This window comes from Protopterus annectens, chromosome 1.part0, assembly GCF_019279795.1.
Source record: "Protopterus annectens isolate FY-2018-M chromosome 1.part0, PAN1.0, whole genome shotgun sequence".
Taxonomy (NCBI): Eukaryota; Metazoa; Chordata; order Ceratodontiformes; family Protopteridae; genus Protopterus; species Protopterus annectens.
In genome coordinates this window covers 592127496-592147921 of record NC_056725.1, presented here as the reverse complement: position 1 = coordinate 592147921, position 20426 = coordinate 592127496, and the positions used below count along the sequence as shown (strand labels likewise).

Genomic DNA, 20426 nt, shown 5'->3' with positions numbered 1-20426 from the left:
CTTTCGACACCAAAAATAGTCATTCCAATTTCGGTCACTTCCCCCCCACTTATACGTCATGCTGGTCCTTTGATCTCTGTGCCGAAAGATTAAATAACCCCTCGGACTACATGCTCCCCTGTGGTGGATCCATTTTTTGACCAACAATGCACCCCATTTCTAGAGCGTCCTGACTCCCCATCGAAGGTATCCACCCACTCCTCCAGGAGCCTTTCAGAAGTGGATGTAGTGAGTCTAGTGGATCAGCTCCTGGCAGCCAGAGGATTTCCAATGCCTTCCAAATCCTCCTCCCACCCAGAGCAGAGGATTTTTCTTCACGGACTCCTACATACTTTCCTCCTTTGACCTCCTTGGAGGTGTTGTAGCCTTTGACACCAACCCCAACCCCCAATTCCAGCTTCTTCAATTCTACTGGTAGACCTTACCATGGTTCTGGAGTCTACCCTTTGGCCATCCACTCACCCGGAGCTGGGCCATCCTTGGGATCAAGACTGGTCTGATGGCACCATGATCCCTACTACAGCACCTGTTTTTTTTCCGCAGCTGTGTCTACTACGGTTCTGGTTGCTTTGATGGAACCAGGTCCTCATGTGGCTCATCCCTGGGAGTGGATTCGTCAGAGTGGGGTGTGACCGCGGTCCCGAGGTTGTCTTTCTCAGTTCCGGACTCCCATCCATCTTCGAGTGGACCTGCATTCCAGGTGATGGAGAGGGCACTTGCCTCTGCAGGCTCCCAGCTGGTCCCCTCAGTGCCATAGACTGATATATACCTTTCCTCTAAGCTGCAGTTGACACAGCCCGCTACTCAGGGACACCGGGCACAGGAACCTCAAGACATCCTTCCACGAGGTATCCACTCTGTAGGGTCCTCCTCAGATGTCCCCGCCGAGGAGGTACCTCGCAAGAGATCGGGCAAGAAGTAGCATATTAGGCTATCGGCCCTAGGGGCCTATACAAGCCTAGCCATAGCAATTCCCTGGATATTTCTTCCCACAATATTCCCCCGAAGAATCCCTCACTGAAGGTACAGACTATGATGAAGGGGAAGGGTCCCCATGGTTTCCCCCTGAGGATATTCTCCTTTGGAGGCGTATTGGAAGTCCACCACCCCTTCTTCAGAGGAGTCTGTTTTCTTGCAGGCTTTCTGTGCCCCGCCCTCTACTTCCTGGGTGACCCTGCCTGCAGATGACCTAGTTCTGCTCATTGTGCAGCATGCCTGGAAGAGTCCTGATACCACTGAACCTAGTCCCCGGCGACCAGACAAAATTCTTTCTCCTCTAGAGGGCAACCCACACTGGTCTAAGGTCATACCAGTAGATGCTATGGTTGTGGCAGCAGCCACCCAAGAAAGAACTCGCTGAGGAGAGCTCTACTGTCCATTCCCCCTAACAGAGAGTCTCAGGTGATAGACAGACTAGGGAAGCAGGTGTACTCTTCAGCAACCTTTGCCATTCGGTCCCTGAACTATCTGGCACATTTTACCTGGCTTTAGAGAGACCTAATCCCAGAACTCTCAAACTTTAGCAGGAGCAGTTTCTGATGAAGTACATGACAAAGTTGCCTCATAGCTTGTCATCCTGGAATTTATCTCTAACTCGTCCATACAGTTGATTTCTCACTCTACCGAAGGGGCGGCTAGAGCAGCGGGTACAGGCGTTGTCACAAGACGTCACGGCTTGATGCACCTATCTGATTTTGAGGATGACTTTAAGTCTTCTTTCCTGAATGCCCCCGTAGAGGCCTCTTATCTTTTTGGCCCTAAGGTAAAAGACACTTTAGTCCAGTGTGAAAATGAGGGTAAGACTTTGCTGTAGACATACGTTTTTCCACCCCAGGAGTGGAAAGATGTGGTACATGAAATCCCAGGGACCTTTCCACGACACACATGGTGTGTTCCCCCTGGGAAAGAGGGGGGAGCTCAACTGGAAGATGCCCCTTCAGAGGCAGAGGTGGTCTATGTAATCAGGAATCCAGAGATTCTTTCTCTGGACAGCCCTATCAGCGCTTCTGAGGAGCGGCCAGATTGCTTACCTCTGGAAGCAGTCGGGGGATGTTTTTCTGTGCACCACCTTGCTTGGCAAATAACCACAGATTTTTGGGTGCAGGTGATAATTTTCAGAGGGTATCACATCCCTTTCAGTCTTTACCCAAGACCACTAAAGCATATTCCCAATGTTTCACCCAGTCAAAGGGAAGCAGCAACTCAAGAAATTCAAAAGCTGCTTCTAAAAATAGCCATCCAAACAGTCCCACCAGACCACTTAGGATCCAGATTCTACTCGAGGTTCTTTTTATTGACAAAAATTGGAGGCCAATTCTAGACGTCAGCATCCTAAACAAATTTGTCAAACAAAATTCCGGATGGTCACTGTTCAGTCTATACTACCCTTTCTGGAGGAAAGATGATTGGGTGTGCTTCTTAGAGCTTCAGGATGTGTATTACCACATAAAAATGGCCAAACACTCCAGAATATTCCTCCACTTCTGGCTGGGAGCCAGTCACTACCAATTTCGAGCGCTGCTCTTTGGTCCCTCTACGGCCCCCAGTGTGTTCACCAAATGCATGGCAGTGGTAACAGCTCACTTGAGACTGTAAGGATTCTGGGCATTTCCATATTTAGACAATTGGCTCATTACCGCCTCAACCAAGCATCTACTGGTCTCAGCCATTCATTACATTCTGCAACTAATGGAACACTTAGGGATAACAGTAAACAATGACAAATGCAAGTTGACTCCTTCTCAAAGGCTGGAGTTCATAGAAGCAAGTTTTGATACTCAGTCTTGCCTAGTCTCCCTCCCACTCCACAGGTTGGAAAGACTCAGGTCTGAACTCCAGGTGATACTCTGTCAGGACAAAGCTCCATCTTGGGCAATCCTTCAGCTACTAGGGACAATGTTAGCATCAATAGCAATAGTTCCACTGGCAAGACTGCACGAGACTTCTACAGTGGCTTTTGCTAACACAATGGTCCCCTTTGACTTATCCTATGTCCTTTCAAGTCAGGATAACAAATCGGTGCAAACAAGATTTAATTTGGTGGATGATGCCAGAAAAGCACCTGTGGAGTCGCCCGTTCTCCCCCTCTCAGCCGAGAGCTATAGTGACCACAGATGCCTCCCTGATTGGGTGGTGGGGGCATTTCCAGGGAAGGACAGTTCAAGACACTTAGTCACCCTTGGAGGCCAACCTGCATATCAGTGTTCTAGAACTGAGGGCAGTGCTTCTAGCATTGCAAGCATTTCAGCATGTTCTCCCTTCAGGAACAATTGCCATCCAGTCTGAGAACATGTCAGTAGTCTGGTATATCAACAAACAAGGGGGAACCAAGTCCTACCCATTGTGTCAAGAGGCCATGAGAATTTGGCAATGGGCGATAGCTTCCAACCGCTTTCTGATAGCAAGGCACATTCCTGGGGATTCCAATGTAATTGTAGACAAATTAAGCAAATGGATTCTCCTGCCTCACGAGTGGTCCCTCAATACTTTCATAGTGGCAAAGATCTTCTGTCGCTGGGGCCAGCCTTGCTGTGATCTGTTCGCGTCCCCTGCAAATCACAAATGCAGCAGCTACTTTGCCCTAATTCCCCCACAGGGGAAGTCTCCGAGGGATGCTCTTGTGCACGATTGACCCTCAGAACTTCTTTATGCTTACCCTCCCCTTCCTCTGATCCCACAGTTATTTAAGAAGGCTTTTCAGTTGAAAAGCAGGGTAATCCTCATTGCACGCTACTGGCCCTAACAAATTTGTTTTCCCTTTCATTGGCCTCACCTAGTACATCAACCACGGATTCTGGATCCAACTCCGGAATTGGTGTCACATCCACAGGGGTTGATAAATCCGAACATATCAAGCCTCAAGCTGACAGTTTGGTTCCTCCACTTCCAGTAATTGTCAGGCAAAGCAACCTATTCTCCCCTGTCTACCACATTCTTCTGGCTTTCCATAAACCATCCACCAGGAAACTTTAATCAAGTGGAAAAGATTTGGTCTCGTAAAAAGGGAGTAAACCCTTTTTTCGGACCCACTTTCTTGTGGTGCTAGATTACTTATCTAACCTCATTCAGGAGCTGCAGCTTCAACTGTTCAAGTACACTTGGCGGCAGTCTCCAATTTCCATAATGGTTTCAAGGACTCGTCCTTGATTTCACACCACCTCTATAAAACCTTTTTGAAAGGAGTTACAAACATTAGCCCCCCCCCCCTTTCAAACAGCCGATCGAGCCCTGGAGTTTGACATTAGTTCTGCAATCCTTGACTCGTTCCCCCCTTTGAATGTGCTGACAATTGCGATCTGAAATTCTTATCCTGGAAAACTTTATTCTTGGTGGCCATTACTTCAGCAAGACGAATTTCTGAGTTGCAAGCTTTGCACATGAAACATCCTTACATAGTGTTCCATAAGGACAGACTATCACTCGAGACTAACCCCTGCTTTTTACCCAAAGTTATTTCAGACTTGACTATTAATCAAACCATTAATCTACCAGTTTTCTTTCCAAATTTTTCTAACAAGCGAGAATATTCACTGTATTTGCTTGACATGCATAGACAATTGCGTTTTTATCTCGACAGAACTAAGTCACTATGAAAATCTGACCAGTTATTTGCATCATTCTCAAGACCAAGATTGGGGAGACCTGTTTCCAAAGTTACTTTGTCTAAATGGTTGAGAGATTGCATTTGCTTCATATATTAACAGAACAAAGCTTCCCTACCATCTAAAGCTTCTATGGATGACATTTGTGCGACAGCAACATGGTCTACCCCTCATATCTTTATCGCTCATTACAAATTGGATATGGTCTCCAGGGGGAGAGCTTCTTTTGGTTCTGGTACTCAGGAATATTCTTCCATAGGGCCTCCCATGAAACAAAGTAGCTAGGGACTCTGTCCCATCAGTAAGGAATGAATGAAGATTAATAATATCAGATAAATTATGTTCTTATCATAACATTCCATCTGTGTTGCTGATCTTCATTCATTCATTACAACCCACCCACCATCACCCTCCGAAAGAGCCCTGGAGGTTCATATATGGTCTTAGCGATTGATAGGAAAGTTGCTTAGATAAAGCCTCTGCTTTCTTTCTTTCTCCCTTATGGGCAAACACGATCTGAGGTAATGTAGAGAGGGGCACTATGGGTAAAAGCTTAGCTAGAGAGTTTTTTTTGGCTGGCGCGAGCTTGTTACAACGGCCAATTCTGTTCCAAGGACAGAACCGATACCCATCAGTAATGAATGAATGAAGATCAACAGCACAGATGGAACGTTATGGTAAGAACATAACTTCTTTTTTTTGTAGAGGAAACAGCTGAAAATAATGCAAACATTTTCAAGTGGTTGGGGGCAACATACTGAATAGAATTATCCATGTTTCTAAATGAGAATGGTTGGGGGGGGGCAGAGAAAACAGTCTGTACAAAATGACCGGATTATTATGTGTTTGAGACATGAATGCCAAAAAATTCACCTTTTGAGTGAAGTGCGAGAGGTAAATTTTGACATTCATATTGAGAACATATAATTAAAGGTTATGATTGGGACCCAGTCATAATTCTTTGTAGTGCATGGGTCTTTATTTGCCGCATGTTCTACTAGTTACAGAAAAAATGCTAAGTGTTTTACTGGCTTTAAAAGCCATAAGCCACTAAGTGAGACCTGTCAAAAAGACGTAGCACAGTCTGGTATGTTTATACTCACCTTGGCATTACTGTCAACTGTCCAGATTTTTGTCTCATTTGTTTGATCTGTTCTTCATAAAATCTGTGGTTTTGGACAAATTACTGAGGACTGAATTCACAAAATATTGACCTACATTTGAGTTTCAGACTTCATATACCTCAGAAATGCAGAACACACATCATGTTATTCTGGCTACTTTCTAAGTTTATAACAGGAACTCAAGGATGCTGTAGCAGTCTGGACAACATGCAGAAACAAATTTGTTTTATTCTGCCACTGTCTTTGTTGCACAGTACTGGCAGATTGACTGCCTAGTTAATGTGTCTCACCCTATAGTAGCGCTTAACCGATTTGTCTTTTTCTGAATATTGGAACATAACCACTGCAATTCATGCACTACACAGAATTTTCTAGCTGCATCCCTGCAGCAGATGGTTAAAATAAATTAGTTAACACCTCAATGTTACTTGTGTTCCTGTACAGATCTATTGTTATAGTTTATCCCTTTCTGAATTTTTAATTTACAAAGTTAGGCTGAGAAAACAGAATGGATATATTCATGTAGTAAGTCAGAAATGTAAAAAATAAAACTGTAACTAGGATTCTGTAATTCTGTAAATTAAGTTGCGATATTGAGATGACCTGGTCATAAGCCAGCTTTGTAATTTGTTTAGGTAGTTATACATATCTTGAGTTCAGTACTCACATTCTTACAACAGGAGAAATTGTTCTAAGTTGAACATAAAACAATTTTCAGTACAGAAGAGGCATCTTGACATCTCTGTTTTAAGGTAACATCAAACAAATATTTCTGGCTTATTTTGTTTGTAGCTTACAGAAGATACCTGATTGTACACATTAGCCACATCTGACTTTGAAACTGTCCTTATGACCTGGAAATTGAGCAAAATACAAAAACTCTTTCTGATAATTGTACATCTTAGAAGGAGAGGAAGCGATGAGCATATTTTAATTTAATGACACATAAATATCAAATATATAAGACAGTGATTCTCCAAGCTTGAGTACTGTTCTGGCCACTTGAGAGAAAGCTGTATTTGTGTGCATACATTTGTCTGTTAGTTCATTTCCTTGGACCAGATTCCAAAAGACCTGCTGTCTAGCCTGTTTATAGACTGGCCTTGCACAGAAGTAAGTCACTTACATTGAGAGCAAGCCTTACAGAATCAGGGCAGACTTACACTGGATCAGGTCTCTTATATTAAGAGCAAGTCTTTTGGAATCAAGCCCCTTTGTCATCGACTTCAACTGCACCTAGACAGAACTTTGCTTAATTGGGTTTTGCAGGTGCCTGATTTCTAAGGCCTAAAACTGTAGCAGACTTTATCAGATAAAATCCGAGTACTGGTAACATATACTTCAAATAGTCTAATGTAATTTGACATCTGACTACATGTACTCACCAGTATTAACATTTTAATAATTAATTAGGGGTTTAACATAGTATTTCATTCTTGACTTCCCGCTTCTCTCTCTTAAATAAATGATTGTCTTTATATTCAAAATATTGTATTGCTACAAATATGGGTGAAATAAAACAATATATTGTTAAAACTTGACAAACTCACAAAGTCAAGTTTATTCAAGGTTTTAATTTATATGCACTAGTCCATCTAATATGCTCATTCAGAACAGCTAGCCTTTCATTCCATAATTTCAGTTTCTATTGGAATTTTCTTTTTTCCAGCTAGCTATTAAAATCTATATCCCGTTGATCATAATCAATGTGTCAATATTGTCCACAGTACGTTACTATAAATCTTTATGTGAGGTGCTCTGTTTATAAAGTGTCTTTTTTTATTGTTTTCTTATTGCATAGACCTGTTCTTGTATCCTAACAGACAATTCATTGCTAGGTTTTCCTGCATATAAATTGTTACAAATACAGCATGTAGAATTGTATACCACAATTAAAGTGACCAGGAGAGCCACTATAGATGGCCTAGAGTGGGGGATTCTATATATATATATATATATATATATATATATATATATATATGTATGTATATGTGTGTGTGTGTATATATATATATGTATGTATATATATATATATATATATGTATATATAGGGCTGTTACTAATTAATCTGTACATTAAATAGTTTATACAGACATAAATTCCAAGCAGCCTTCTTCCAGCTTCCTGGTGTAACATCCAGTGAGCTGGATTAGATTGAGTTGTACTGCATTATACCATTTTGCTGGTGCTTGGCAACAGAAATTAGTATTGTGAAGCTCTACCGGTTTATCCTTCATAGCATTTTTCATATTCTTGATTGTCAGCTCCTTGACAAATCTACCTTTTTACAAGGGAACTACCATCTTCATCCTCATTATCCTACCCTCTGACAGATTTAAAGATCTAAGAAGTGTGTATGTATTTCTGCCTCTGGTTTTACAGACACCACTACCAATTCTTTTAGGTTTGTGAGAGACAGCTGGTCTGTACTATGCAACTTCTCAGTTCAGTATTCCTTTAGTTACTTCTATACTTGCTTACTGTTGATTTGCACTTTGGCCACACCTGTACCTGTCTTGTCTTGATGACAATGTTTCATTCCTTTTTACTTCTTAGTAATTAGAATTTTTAGTTTAATGTAATTTATTTTATTTATTTGGGGTCCTATGTGGTAATGGCAGCTTGCATTACTGAGTGAACAGTGGTGTCCCTGTGGCATCAATACTTAAATGTACTGTTTTTTTTACTTGCATGTACTCTTGTGACCTATATATACTGGTGGATAAAACCATAATGGAGACCTGAAAGCTGAGTGATTGTGTGTGAAGAGTTACTTTGATTAACATGGAGGCAGTTTTGCATGATGGCTTGTAGTCACTGTAGCAGCAGCTGGACAGTCCACTCCCTGTCTGTCTCTCTCTCTCACTCACTGTCTGTGGCACTAAGACCTGGTAATGTAAAAACTGTGTGCCAGTGATGATTGGGTGTTGGTATACTGGTTAAGGTATTTACCTCACAGACACAAGGTACAGGGTTTGATTCTTTGGAAGCATGGCTTGGCTTAAAAGGGCCCCCTGGGGCCATTATCCTAGTAATCACCTACGAACTGTTTTATCTGGACATTTTCTAGGTTCTCTGCAAAATCAGGACTGAGACTCGTAGCTGCTTGAGGCATTGGTCAGGTATGGGGACATCCACAAGGAACTTTTGATTTGTAGTGTAGCAAGAGGTAGCATTTAATGTGGAGCAACATAACAGTACTGTAGATTGTGATGATGTTATGTGGGTGGACTTAGGACTGGTGTGTAGCCCTGCATGTTTAGAAGTGACTCGAGAAGTCTGTAAGCCTTTTTCAATTTGAAGTACTGCTGTCCCTAGACTGTAATAGCCTTTTAATATCATGAGGAACCCTGGCATTTTATCAGACTGTTGGACAAAGACCTTAATAAAGGCATTTAGGTTAGACTGATGTGAACATTTTAATTGCTTTAAATCAGTTTATAATATCCCTTTTCTCATGGCTGGTGGATTTGATCAGCTTCAATTTTTTTTAAAAATAAGGGTGATGTGCAGAGCTGTAGTAACTACAGAGGGATACAATTTATCAGTCACAGCATGAAGTTATGGGAATGAGTAGTAGAACTAGGTTAAGAAAGGAGGTGATGATGATTAGTGATCAGCAGTATGGTTTCATGCCAGGAAAGAGCACTACAGATGCAACATTTGCTTTGAGAGTGTTGATGGAGAAGTACAGAGAAGGTCAGAAGGAGTTGCATTGTGTCTTTGTGGACTTGAGAAAGTATATGACAGGGTGCCTAGAAAGGAGTTATAGTATTGTATGAGGAAGTCTGGAGTGGCAAAGAAGTATGTAAGAGTGGTACAGGACATGTACAAGGGTAGTTTGACAGTGGTGAGGTCTGCACTGGGAGTGACTGATGTGTTTAAGGTGAAGGTGGGATTACATGAAGGATCAGCTCTGAGCCCTTTCTTATTTGCAATGCTGATGGACAGGTTGACAGACAAGATCAAACAGGAGGCCCCGTGGACTATGATGTTTGCATATGATATTGTGATCTGTAGTGATGCCAGGTATACGGGCCAATCAAAAAATAAACTAAAACAAACAAAGCGGATGCTGGCCGGGATTTAAACCGGCAGGGCGGGACTCGGGATCAGGCTGCTGATCTCAGGACAGTCCCGCCCAAATAGGGACGTCTGGCATCCCTGAATACAACTAATGAACAACAGTTTGTAACACTGTGTATCAGCTGACATGGCAATGATTATTTTTTTATTGTTCTTTCAAGCTCTTAGCTGTTCTACAAATGAAACTATAATGTAGTTTAAAAAGTCTCCGTTTCATTCTCTTTTTTATGTGGCCTGTTTCCTGTTTATATCATGAGAACATTTTATAGAACACTAAAAAACACAAATATGCTTGCACTTCATTGCATGAAAGTAGCTGTCGTGGGTACTTACATTACAGCATGCACAAAAAGTAGCCATACCTCGTGGTGGAACATGTTCTTTGAAATTTTTTTCTTGTTTTTGTGGGGCTTTGTGTTATTTAAATGTGATACTGTTGAAGTGTAAACTGATGCCAATCTTTCCTTTGTGCGTCATTCCTGAAGCAGACATTTTGCTTACACTTTTTTTTGTCAAATGTATAGCCAAAAAAAACTGCACATATGCAAGATACAGATTAAGTAAAAAATTGTCATAAAACACACAAGGGTATGTATATTCCCCATTTAGTAGGAAGTGAGGAAGTCAAGCAACAGAATGTGACAGATGAATAGGCTGTATTACTTTGACTTACTGTTTTAGTATAGCAGACATTTTATATTTTTGCTCTATATGGTTCTCATAAAGATAATTTTAATATTAATGAAATCAAATTTGAAAAACTTCTGTTCTTTTCTGACTGGTGTTTAAATTTTCAGGAAAGTGCCTTTCTGATTCGTGCTGTAGATCATCTCAAGAGCATTGCCAATGCCCATGTACAATATGGTAAGTTCTCAAATATAACTTTGTGCAGTGTTTATCTGTACTGTAAATCACATGAAATCATTATACATAAAATGATTTGCTACATGGGTTGATGCTAGTAATGTTTTATAATTTTTATTAAACTGAAAATCATAGCTAAATAGTAAAGTATGTGACATAGTCATACCTCTCAATCGTGCCGAATTCCTCGGTTTTTACCGAGTTTTGGGGTTCAAATGAAGGGGTGCCACGATTCCCGAGTGGCACCCCTTCATTTCCGATTTTTTCTATCTGTTTTCTAATTTTCCCGGCTTGTGGAGCTGACATCATCACGTACGCGATGACATCAGCTCCCTCGGGGATTCCAGCCTGCGCGATGATGTCATCACCCTCTACCAGCCTGTCGGAATTGAGCTAAAGGAGCTCACGCATTTCCGACTGGCTGGCTGTTTCAAATGCGACCGGGAACAGTTTGGGACTAGTTACGGGCCTGCAGCAGCATGAAGAGCTTGTCTGGGACTGTTTCTCAAGTGCGAGCGGCCGCAGAATGAAATAACTTGCTTGGGATGGATTTTTCAGCAGATATGGTAAGGAAACGGCGTGTGTGTGTGTGTGTGTGTGTGTGTGTGTGTGTGTGTGTGTGTGTGGCGCATAGGCCATTGCTGTTTCGTTTATACATGACAGGTATGGAGAATAAGATTTGTTTTTTTGTCACAGAAGTTGGAGCATTAATACAGGATGTTGGTGCTGTCTATAAAGCGAAATCAGAAAGTTTGGTAGAAAAGTGGCAGCTAAAGTTCAGTATGAACAGGTACAGAGTGAGTCACTTGGGGTAAGAACCTTGGAACAGAATATGAATTAGGAGTGTGTACGCTGACAAGTACAGGACAGTAAAAGGCCCTTCGTGTATTCATCACTGTTGAACTTTCCAGAGCATGGTAAGTAAACAGGGATTTGCAAAGGCACACAGGATATATTGTGTTGAATCTTAAGGATGATTATTGCAAGATCTGTATGGCTCCCAGGTATTTTTCTTCCCCAAGCAGACTTTAGAAAAATTTCCCTCATCTAAACCATAAATGCTGGATGAGTAACTAGAAAGAGAGAGAGAGCTGGGAACATATTTTTTGGCTGTGTAATGAGCTGACAGATTTTAAAAACTCTCTATAGAGAGTATTTTGTCAGAAGTATTGGGGGAGTAAATGGCTGTAAGGATATGATTTTTTGAAACAGTATCTGAATTATGTAGACAGCAAGACCTTAAGTTAAATTCTACTGGCTCTCAATTAAGCAATTACTGGAAGTGGAAATCAGCATATAAACTAGCTGCACTAGTACTGAATATTGCATAGGAGATAAAAGAATCGGAAGTGGGATCTTTAGAAAAGAGAATGAACAAATCCCATAAAAATAAAAGGAATTTGTGAGAATAATACACACTAAATAATGTCCAGGATGTGGAGGAGTAAGCTTTAAGGAATGCAGGAATTGAACAATTTATGTAATGTTGGACTGAATGACAGTTGTTATAAAGAAAGAAAGTATAGATAATGCATAAATGAAAAAAAAATGTAAATTTTTTTTTGTATTAATGTATGTGTGCCTATGTCACAAGTGGTAAATGAATGTTGTTGTGTCTTTTGGCTTTTTCCTGGTTAGGGGTCGCCACAGTGGACCTCCAGTCTGCTAATGATTGGTAGAAGATTTTTACGTGCCAAGTTACCAGCCCTGACGCACAACCTTCAACGAAGGTACGCCCCTTTATGCAGGTCTCCACACAGAAGACGCTTTAGCTGAGAATCGAACGGACAACGTCTTTCTGTGAGTCGGCAACGCTACCGCAGCACCACCAAATATTAAAAAAAAAACATCAGAGGTTACTGTTCCTGCACCCAACTGTGTTGCAGTCTCATATGACAAATGCATCACTGGTGGGTTGGGAGGCCCACCTGCACTTACTGGCACAGGGAAAATGTACCCCCAAGAAAGAGACATCATAGTATCCAATGAGCTAAATGCAGTGTTTGCTACTCTTCAAACTTTGGAAATGATGTGATCATAGTTCCCCAGTTGCTCTTCTCAGTCAATCGAGTCATGGTATTTTACATGAACAAAGAGGGTGGCATGCATCCAGACCCCTCTGCCGAGAAATTATGCTGATCTTGCAGTAGGTCACAGACTAGAGAATCAGTTTCTTCAGTCATGGTTCCAATTCTGTCCTGAAGATGAAGATAAGGGAAGCCTATAAGGTCAAGTGATGCAGTCTGGAGAGAGTAAGCTCTTCCTAACACACAAGAGCATGGTCTTTCCACAGTTTTGTTGACCTTTAGAACAAGGAAGATGTATTTGTGGACATGTTCTTCAACTGGGAGGAAAAATTCCTGTATAGCTTTATATCTTTTCCTTCCATTTTGTGCCTTCTGGTAAAATTCAATTGAGAAAGATCAAATGTTATCATCTTCACCTTCTGGTCACCAAGAATGGTAAAGTTTCAGACTGTAAAGTCCCAAGCAGTAACAAAACCTATCACAACAAAAAAGAAAATGGTGTTGGAACCAGTTTCACCTCTGGGCATAGTCTCTCTATTAGGTAGGCAGTTTCTGCTGCGTTTATGGCAGCAGTCTTGGAAGTGAGTGAAGTTGTCTGAAGTTTTGTATTTATCAGATATACTCTGTTAGGTAGTAGAGAGGATTTATAATTATTTTTTATTATGCAGTTATGTGAACCAGTCCACAAAAGCTTTGTTTCATTTGCAGGCTGTTTTTAGGATACACTACTTACAATTTTTGCTTTGTTTTATTATCAGTGAATTCATAGCTGAAAATGTCCATTACCTTTAAATAAACAAATAGAAATGTACATATGGTCATCCATTTGGTAATATGTAAATCACTAATCTAAGTGTATGCTTTTGGTGCAGATGTTACGGACTGTGGATGTGATTCCCAGAGCTGCTTAAGTAGATTGAAGAGACTGGAGGATCTCCCTGTTCTAATGGATCCCATTCCGTGTGTGTGTGTGTGTGTGTGTGTGTGTGTGTGTGTGTGTGTGTGTGTGTTGCTCAGGCTCGAGTATTTTGCTTGGTTGTGAATTTTGATAGTAAAGAGACAGTGGTCGTAAAGGTTGATATCTGATATGTTGACTTGGTTATGGTTAGTTATAACTGGGTCAAGTACAGAGTGATGAATTTAGAGGAAAGTATGTCGTGTTACAGTGCTGCATTTAGAGAAATGTATGATGTGTTAGAGTGCCACCTTTAGAGGAAAGTATAATGTGTTAGAGTGATGCGTTTAGAGGAACATAGAATGTGTTAGAGTGATGCATTTATAGGAAAATATGATGTTTGCTGAATTTAGAGGGCAGTATTATGTGTTAGAGCTTTTGGAGAATGTCTAGTTAACTGCTTGAGTAAAATAAATCCTTTATTTAAACTAATGCATCACGGAAATGTGGGTATTAAAACATTTTCTCATGATAATGCCAATATACTGCCCTGTAAAAAAGTTTGCACTGCTTATATTAACTCAGTATTTAGTAAATCCAGAGGAGTTGCTATATTCTTTCACAATAACCCTTTCCAAGTGTTACTAGTATATAAAGAAGTGAATGCTTGACTAAAGATGGGTCTTTGCTTTACACAGGGATCTGTTTATGCTCCCTTCAATAATTTGACATAATTTACATCAGATTTATTAGCAAAATTATATGAATTTATGAGAATCTCATAGTGTTAACTGGAATTTTTGCACTGTATTAGATAAACGTAAAGATAAAACATTAATAGTAGATGTCAATGCATCCAGGCATAAGAAAATGTTGAGGAGATTTCTGTTGAAGTTTGATTTGTTGTTTGGAGGGATTCCTAGAGCACACATTCTGGTTTCAAATCAGGCACATGCTCTAGTCTTCTGGGCATGCCCCTGTAATGTGGACTCCTGTCAGATAATAATCTGAATCATTTATTTTATGTAAATCTTTTTTCAACAATATATATTCAAGCTTTGGAGATCACATGAGAAAATTACTCTTCTCAGGTCAGCTTAACAGCAGTCATCATTTATGGGCAGCATTTGTTACAGCCAGCCAGCTTGCATTTCTCTTATATTTTAGCTGTCTGTCAGATCCTCTGACAATTGGTCAGCTGAGCTCCTTAACAGCAGCCAGAATACCCAGATTTTCATACTTTACAGCCAGCTATTTGCTCTGTGTATTTATTACATCTAGCTTCTTTGCACTTATATTTTGTGTGTTAGAACTGTATTGCATTTCCCTTCAGATTCTGCAGACAATTACTGGTCAGCTTTTCATACTTTACAGCCAGCAGTGCCAAGCACATATGTTTTGTGTTGAAGCTATTTGCCTACGCTTTTCGTTTATTACAGCCTGTGTGTGTGTGTGTGTGTGTGTGTGTGTGTGTGTGTGTGTGTGTGTGTGTGTGTGTTTCTTACTTTACAGTAGGCAGTGGGCACTTATATTTTGTGTTAGAACTATTTGCATATACTTTTCATTTATTCGGTCTAAGCAGTGATGCTTATGCCAAATCGGTTTGTGACTTTGTGTTGTTAGTAGCACAACAGGTAGAATGCTTGCTTTTGATGCAGAAGGCTGTGGGTTCTACTGCTTTTCATTTATGACAGCCAGGGTGTGTGTGTGTAAGTAGACTTTTATGATGGAAATGTTCTGAATTGGGCAGTTTTGTCATTATTGGTTCATGCACTTTGTTTCATTGCATACTGGAAAAATAATTTAAAATGCGCTCTAAGTCTTAAGTGTGCTGTATTATACAAGGAATATAACTTAATAAAGTCAGGAAGGTGTATGAAAGAACACATGTATGTTTCTTGTTTTGTGTGCAAGGGGGCCTATGATTTGAAAACAGCCCAAAGGTAATCTTTATCCACCACCGGCCAGATGAATTTTCTTTGGATGTGGTGTGGGTTTTAATGAATGTGAAGTTTTAATGCCAAGTCTATTTTCATTGTGAGACAGTATTGCTTTGTTTAGCAGATATCTGTTAGTGTTTGTGCATTGCACTACAAAATTTAAGAATAAAATCCAAATAATCATTGTATAAGTAAAGCAGTATGCACACATTAGTGTTTATGGTAAATGTGGTGAAATCGCCAGGAAATGGGACATTGGAATGGCTGCAGGGGGTCAGTGGTGCCAAATTTTGGTTGTCTGTTCTTCAGTTTGCATTTGAAAGTTGATGCCCCACAATTCCATTGGAGTGGGTGGGGCTTCGTAATTATGTATGCAAATTAGATGTTAATCAGTGTACAGATTTGTACCTATTTTTCATGGGCCTTGTCCAGATTTTTGATGTTTCCAGGTTGAGAGGTATGGACATAGTAGCTGCTTATGAACTCTTGGTTATCTCAACAGCTGTTAGTTTGGGATCCACATCCTTTTGGATGATTGAAGTATAATGTATATCACTGAAATTTTTGAAATATTTATCAGTGTAACTAATACAGAGCACTTCTCATGTGAAACCAGTACCTTTTATTAGTCATGTGCAAATGAATAAAGATTACTGAAATAAAATTACCCGATTCCAGATTCTGTGTAATGTGTATCTGTATTTTTTGTATGAAGTTGGTTATATTTTGAGTGTAACCATTGCAAAACTCTCTCTTGCTGTGTGTGTGTTTGTATGTGTATATATATATATATATATATATATATATATATATATATATGTATGTATGTATGTATATGTGTATGTATGTATATATATATATATATATATATATATATATATATATATATATATATATACATACATACATACATATGTGTATATTTAAAATATAGTCCTTCTGTGTGTTTGCAATTGTGTATATTTGTGTCCTTGTATGGGGGAGGTATCAGCATAGTTCCATAGGTCTGATTTCTTCAGTTTTATGAAGACAAACATAGATGACAAGATGGTCATTAATTTTCCATGAAAACGTATCTGGGTAGTATTGTGGTTCTTTTGCCTTCTGGGAAGTGTGACTTCTGGTTCTTTTGCCTTTTGGGATTCCTGTATTTTTTATTGGACTTTTTATCTCAGGAATTAGTGGCAGTTTTTATCTGTTGTGCTTTTGAAGTCTAAGAAGTTGCAGCTATATTTCCAACATAAAAACAGGATACAATTCAAAATATGGAAGTGGGAAAGAAAAAAGTATTTTGTAAAATAGAGGGATAAAGAAAATGTAATTTATTATTAGAGGTCTGATAGTGAAAGTTTGGTGTTATTGTTTGGTATTGTGCAGCTGTGTCAGTTTAGATAAATGGCTTTGGCACCATTTAACCTCTTTCTCCCATGTGTGTTCTATAAATGACCCATAATTATTAATATTCAGTAAATCCAACAAATGTTTAGGTAGATATACAAGACAGCAAGCATGAGTGACTTTTAGGAATGGAGGGTAATATCCACAGTTTCTCATTTGTGCTGAAACTGAGGATAAGGATAACATGGTGCCCTGAATTCAGTATATGTGTTAAGGCTCTCACTTTGCTCCTAAGAATGTAAGCTGATGACCCTTTTTACACATTAAACAAAAAACAAGAAAGAAAAGGTTAGAAGACATAGGAGACATAAGTAATATGAAATATAGGGTGTGTGTCGTTTTGAAAAACCTTTCTCTGTTAGTATACACAGGGAGAGTGTTGGCAATTTTTTTCTTATTAATGTTTAGAAGTTGTCAGACAGTGGTCATACACTATGTCTGCTGTGATATAAAAGACTGGCCCCTTGTGATCTTTTCACTTTTGTGAGGATGCATACTCACTTCACATCCTTTTGACAAAGACTAAAGTCAGAATATCAGGAGCAGTTTTAATAAACACTCAGTCATTTTATTTTATTTTATTTATTTATTTATTTTATTTTTTGCTTTGCTGCTTAAAACAGATAATTTATTTTATTAATGTAATAAAGACAGTAAAATAGCCATACACTGCCACACTGTCTGTTCTGCAGGGTTTGGCTATGCCTTGTCCATTACTACTTAGAATATCTGTTCTTAATTAATTCAACGTCATCCATTTGAGGAGATGCAAAAAAGGCCTGTCTGGATTGATTTAGGTAAAATAAAAGATGCTAACAATTAGCTACTGTCTTCTTCACATTTCTCAGGACATGAGAAGAAACATCAGTTTTCTCTGTGTATATCCTAAGGGCTAATTTCCAGGCAGCCTAAATCCTGGGATTCATCAACCAGGGTAAGGTGTACAGAAAAGTTAACAAAGTCTGCCTTCTTTGTCATCTCCAGTAAGATACGCAGCTGTCCATAAAACTCCCAGTTGTAGGAGCGCAGACAATTAATCAGATATATTTCTTTGAGCTGCTCTGTTGATGCAAAAATCAGCTCCTTTCATATCATTAAGGGCTATTTTACCACTGATTTTATTGGCAAGCTCATGTCCATTAGTGCCAAGAGATACTGAAACCTTGGAGTGGGCTACATGCCATTCCAGTCTTCAGGAAAATGACTTGGACAAAAAGGACACTTTTTTGATAAATTCTTAAAGGTCAGTTTGTGCTGGTTTGCCTGAGTTGTTTGCATTAGTTATCCAGGTTAGTCCCACTAGAATAGAGCCCTTTTCCATTTGAGAAACAAAGTGATGTTCAGTACTAATCAGAGGTATTGTGGCCAGAGCACCAGGCAAATTTCCTTCTGATTTTTTTCCTTTCAAAATGTGCCATATGATCTTTTACATCTTACAAACTGTTGGAATTTCAGTTTAGTGTTGCATCCAAAGGATGGCACCTTAGAAGTACAGTATTGTCTAATGCTGCAGCGCAGTGCCAGCACTACTACAAGAATTCATGCTCTTGGGGTGAGGCTGGAAGATGCAGCCAACCAGGGAGCACCTTAGCCATAAATGTATAGTAAAAATTGCATACTTTAGTATTGCAAAAGACTAGAAGCAAACAAGAAAGCAATGCAAACCAACAGACAAATAAGGAAAAATGCACACAAAACAACAGGATGTTCTTCGTGTTTGGGTAATCCTGCTGGCAGGTTGCCCTCAGTCGGCCTGAATTCCAAAGTCCTGGGTCCTGCGTCGGCTGCTGTCGCCCCTTCCCTGATATCAGGTCATCAGGGGTATAAAAGATGCGGCCGACACCATTTTCTTTAATCTTTCTTGCCGAGCAGTGCCCGAAGCAGAAGCAGTTCGCAAGTGCCGGTCGGCCGACTCCTGAGATTTTCGAGTTCGAGTTTCAGATCCGAAGTCTTCAGTAAAGCTAAGTTACTTTTTTTTGCTCCAGACCGATGTCAGAAAAAGTAAATAACTGTGTTTCTTGTGGAAAGCAAATACCTCATAAGGACTTTCATTCTTACTGTATTCCTTGCCTAGGCCCTGATCACAACATTGCTGGTTGTCGGTTTTGTGCTAGATTTAACCAACACACTATTAAGCGTCAGTATGATTTTGCTTTAAACTTTTTTGGACGCCGGTTTAATTATCCAGAAATGTCATCGGATAGCCATCCGACTACCGGAGTTCACAAAAAATGCAAAGAAAAGGAGAGAGATAGACAACCGAGGCCTAAAACCGAAGACGAAGCTTCTCCTAAGCCAGTCGCCAGTTCTCAGTGAGGCGCTTTCGCAGCCCCTGACGCCCGCTACTTTAGAGTCACAGGCCGCTACCAACTCCCACTTGGAGTCGACCATGCCGCTGGTAACTCAAGGTATTCGAGCCTTGGATACTATCCCTTCAGATGGGTCCGGAGCCGCTGAGCAGGCACCGGCTTCTGAGGGTGTATTCAGACCCAAACATCTTTACATTAAACCAACCTCAGCTTCAAAGGCAAAGACTAAAGCACCTTCTAAAGCAAAGAAACAAACTCAAGAGCCACGTGGACAGGCCTCTATGCCCAAAAAACAGATGCTCAAAATGGCTGAAGACTTAATTACCTTGATCTGGGGTTCCCATCCCCCTCCTGATAAGAGGCCTAGGCAAGAGACTGACTATGAATCTTCAGATCAGGTTTCCATTTCTTCTGATTCCTCTTCTGATCAGGAATATTCTTTTCCCCCCTATGAGGATTCTGATGCTGAAGAATCTATACCTTCAGCTTCTCCTCCAGGGGACTATTCTTTTGGGGAAACCTTGCATACCATGAGGGAGCATTTCCACTGGGAGAGCCAGGATTTTACAGAATCTAAAAAGAGGCTCAGGGATTTCCTTTTACTACCTCATCACAGGCCACTAGCTATTCCACCTGTGTTAGAAATTGTAGATGATGTGTTTTCGGAGTCTAGTCTTACACCAGACTCCTTACCTCCAGCCCCTGTTAAACCTGACAGATATTACAGGGTTCCTGACTTTCATAAATTCCTTTTTAAAAACCCTGATGCAGACCCAGAAACTATTTCACAGGGTCCCAAAGGAGTTAAGGCTTCTACTGCAAAAAACCCTACCCCCTCTGACAGAGATTCTAGGGCTCTGGATAGATGGGGAAAAAAGGTTTACACATCTGCTACCTTGGCTATAAGGGCCTTAAACTGTCAGTTTCATATGCTCAAATATCAGCAACATGTCATGGCATTGCTTAAACAGAAAATGTTACTAAACTCTGAATGTGCAGAAAACAAGGAAATGCAGGATTTATTGCATGCAGCTGAAGAAGTTGGAAAGCATACTTTGCAATGTGGTTTTGATTCTTTGGAGGCCTCCTGCAGGGCTGCAGTTACGGGTTCTGTAATTAGGAGGCATGCTTGGGTAAAGGAACAAAATCTGCCTGATCATGTCAAAGTTAAATTATTAGATG

At 40.2% G+C, this 20426-nt stretch overlaps 1 protein-coding gene across 1 annotated transcript in view; it reads left to right on the top strand.

The window, feature by feature from the left end:
• The window catches only part of RAB3GAP2 (RAB3 GTPase activating non-catalytic protein subunit 2), a 2949955-nt gene that overhangs the window by 2478914 nt on the left and 450615 nt on the right, over positions 1-20426 (top strand). The window contains exon 27 of the mRNA XM_044061656.1: positions 10609-10675. Within this exon, the coding sequence (XP_043917591.1) occupies positions 10609-10675 (67 nt within the window). The remainder of the gene's footprint in view (positions 1-10608; positions 10676-20426) is intronic.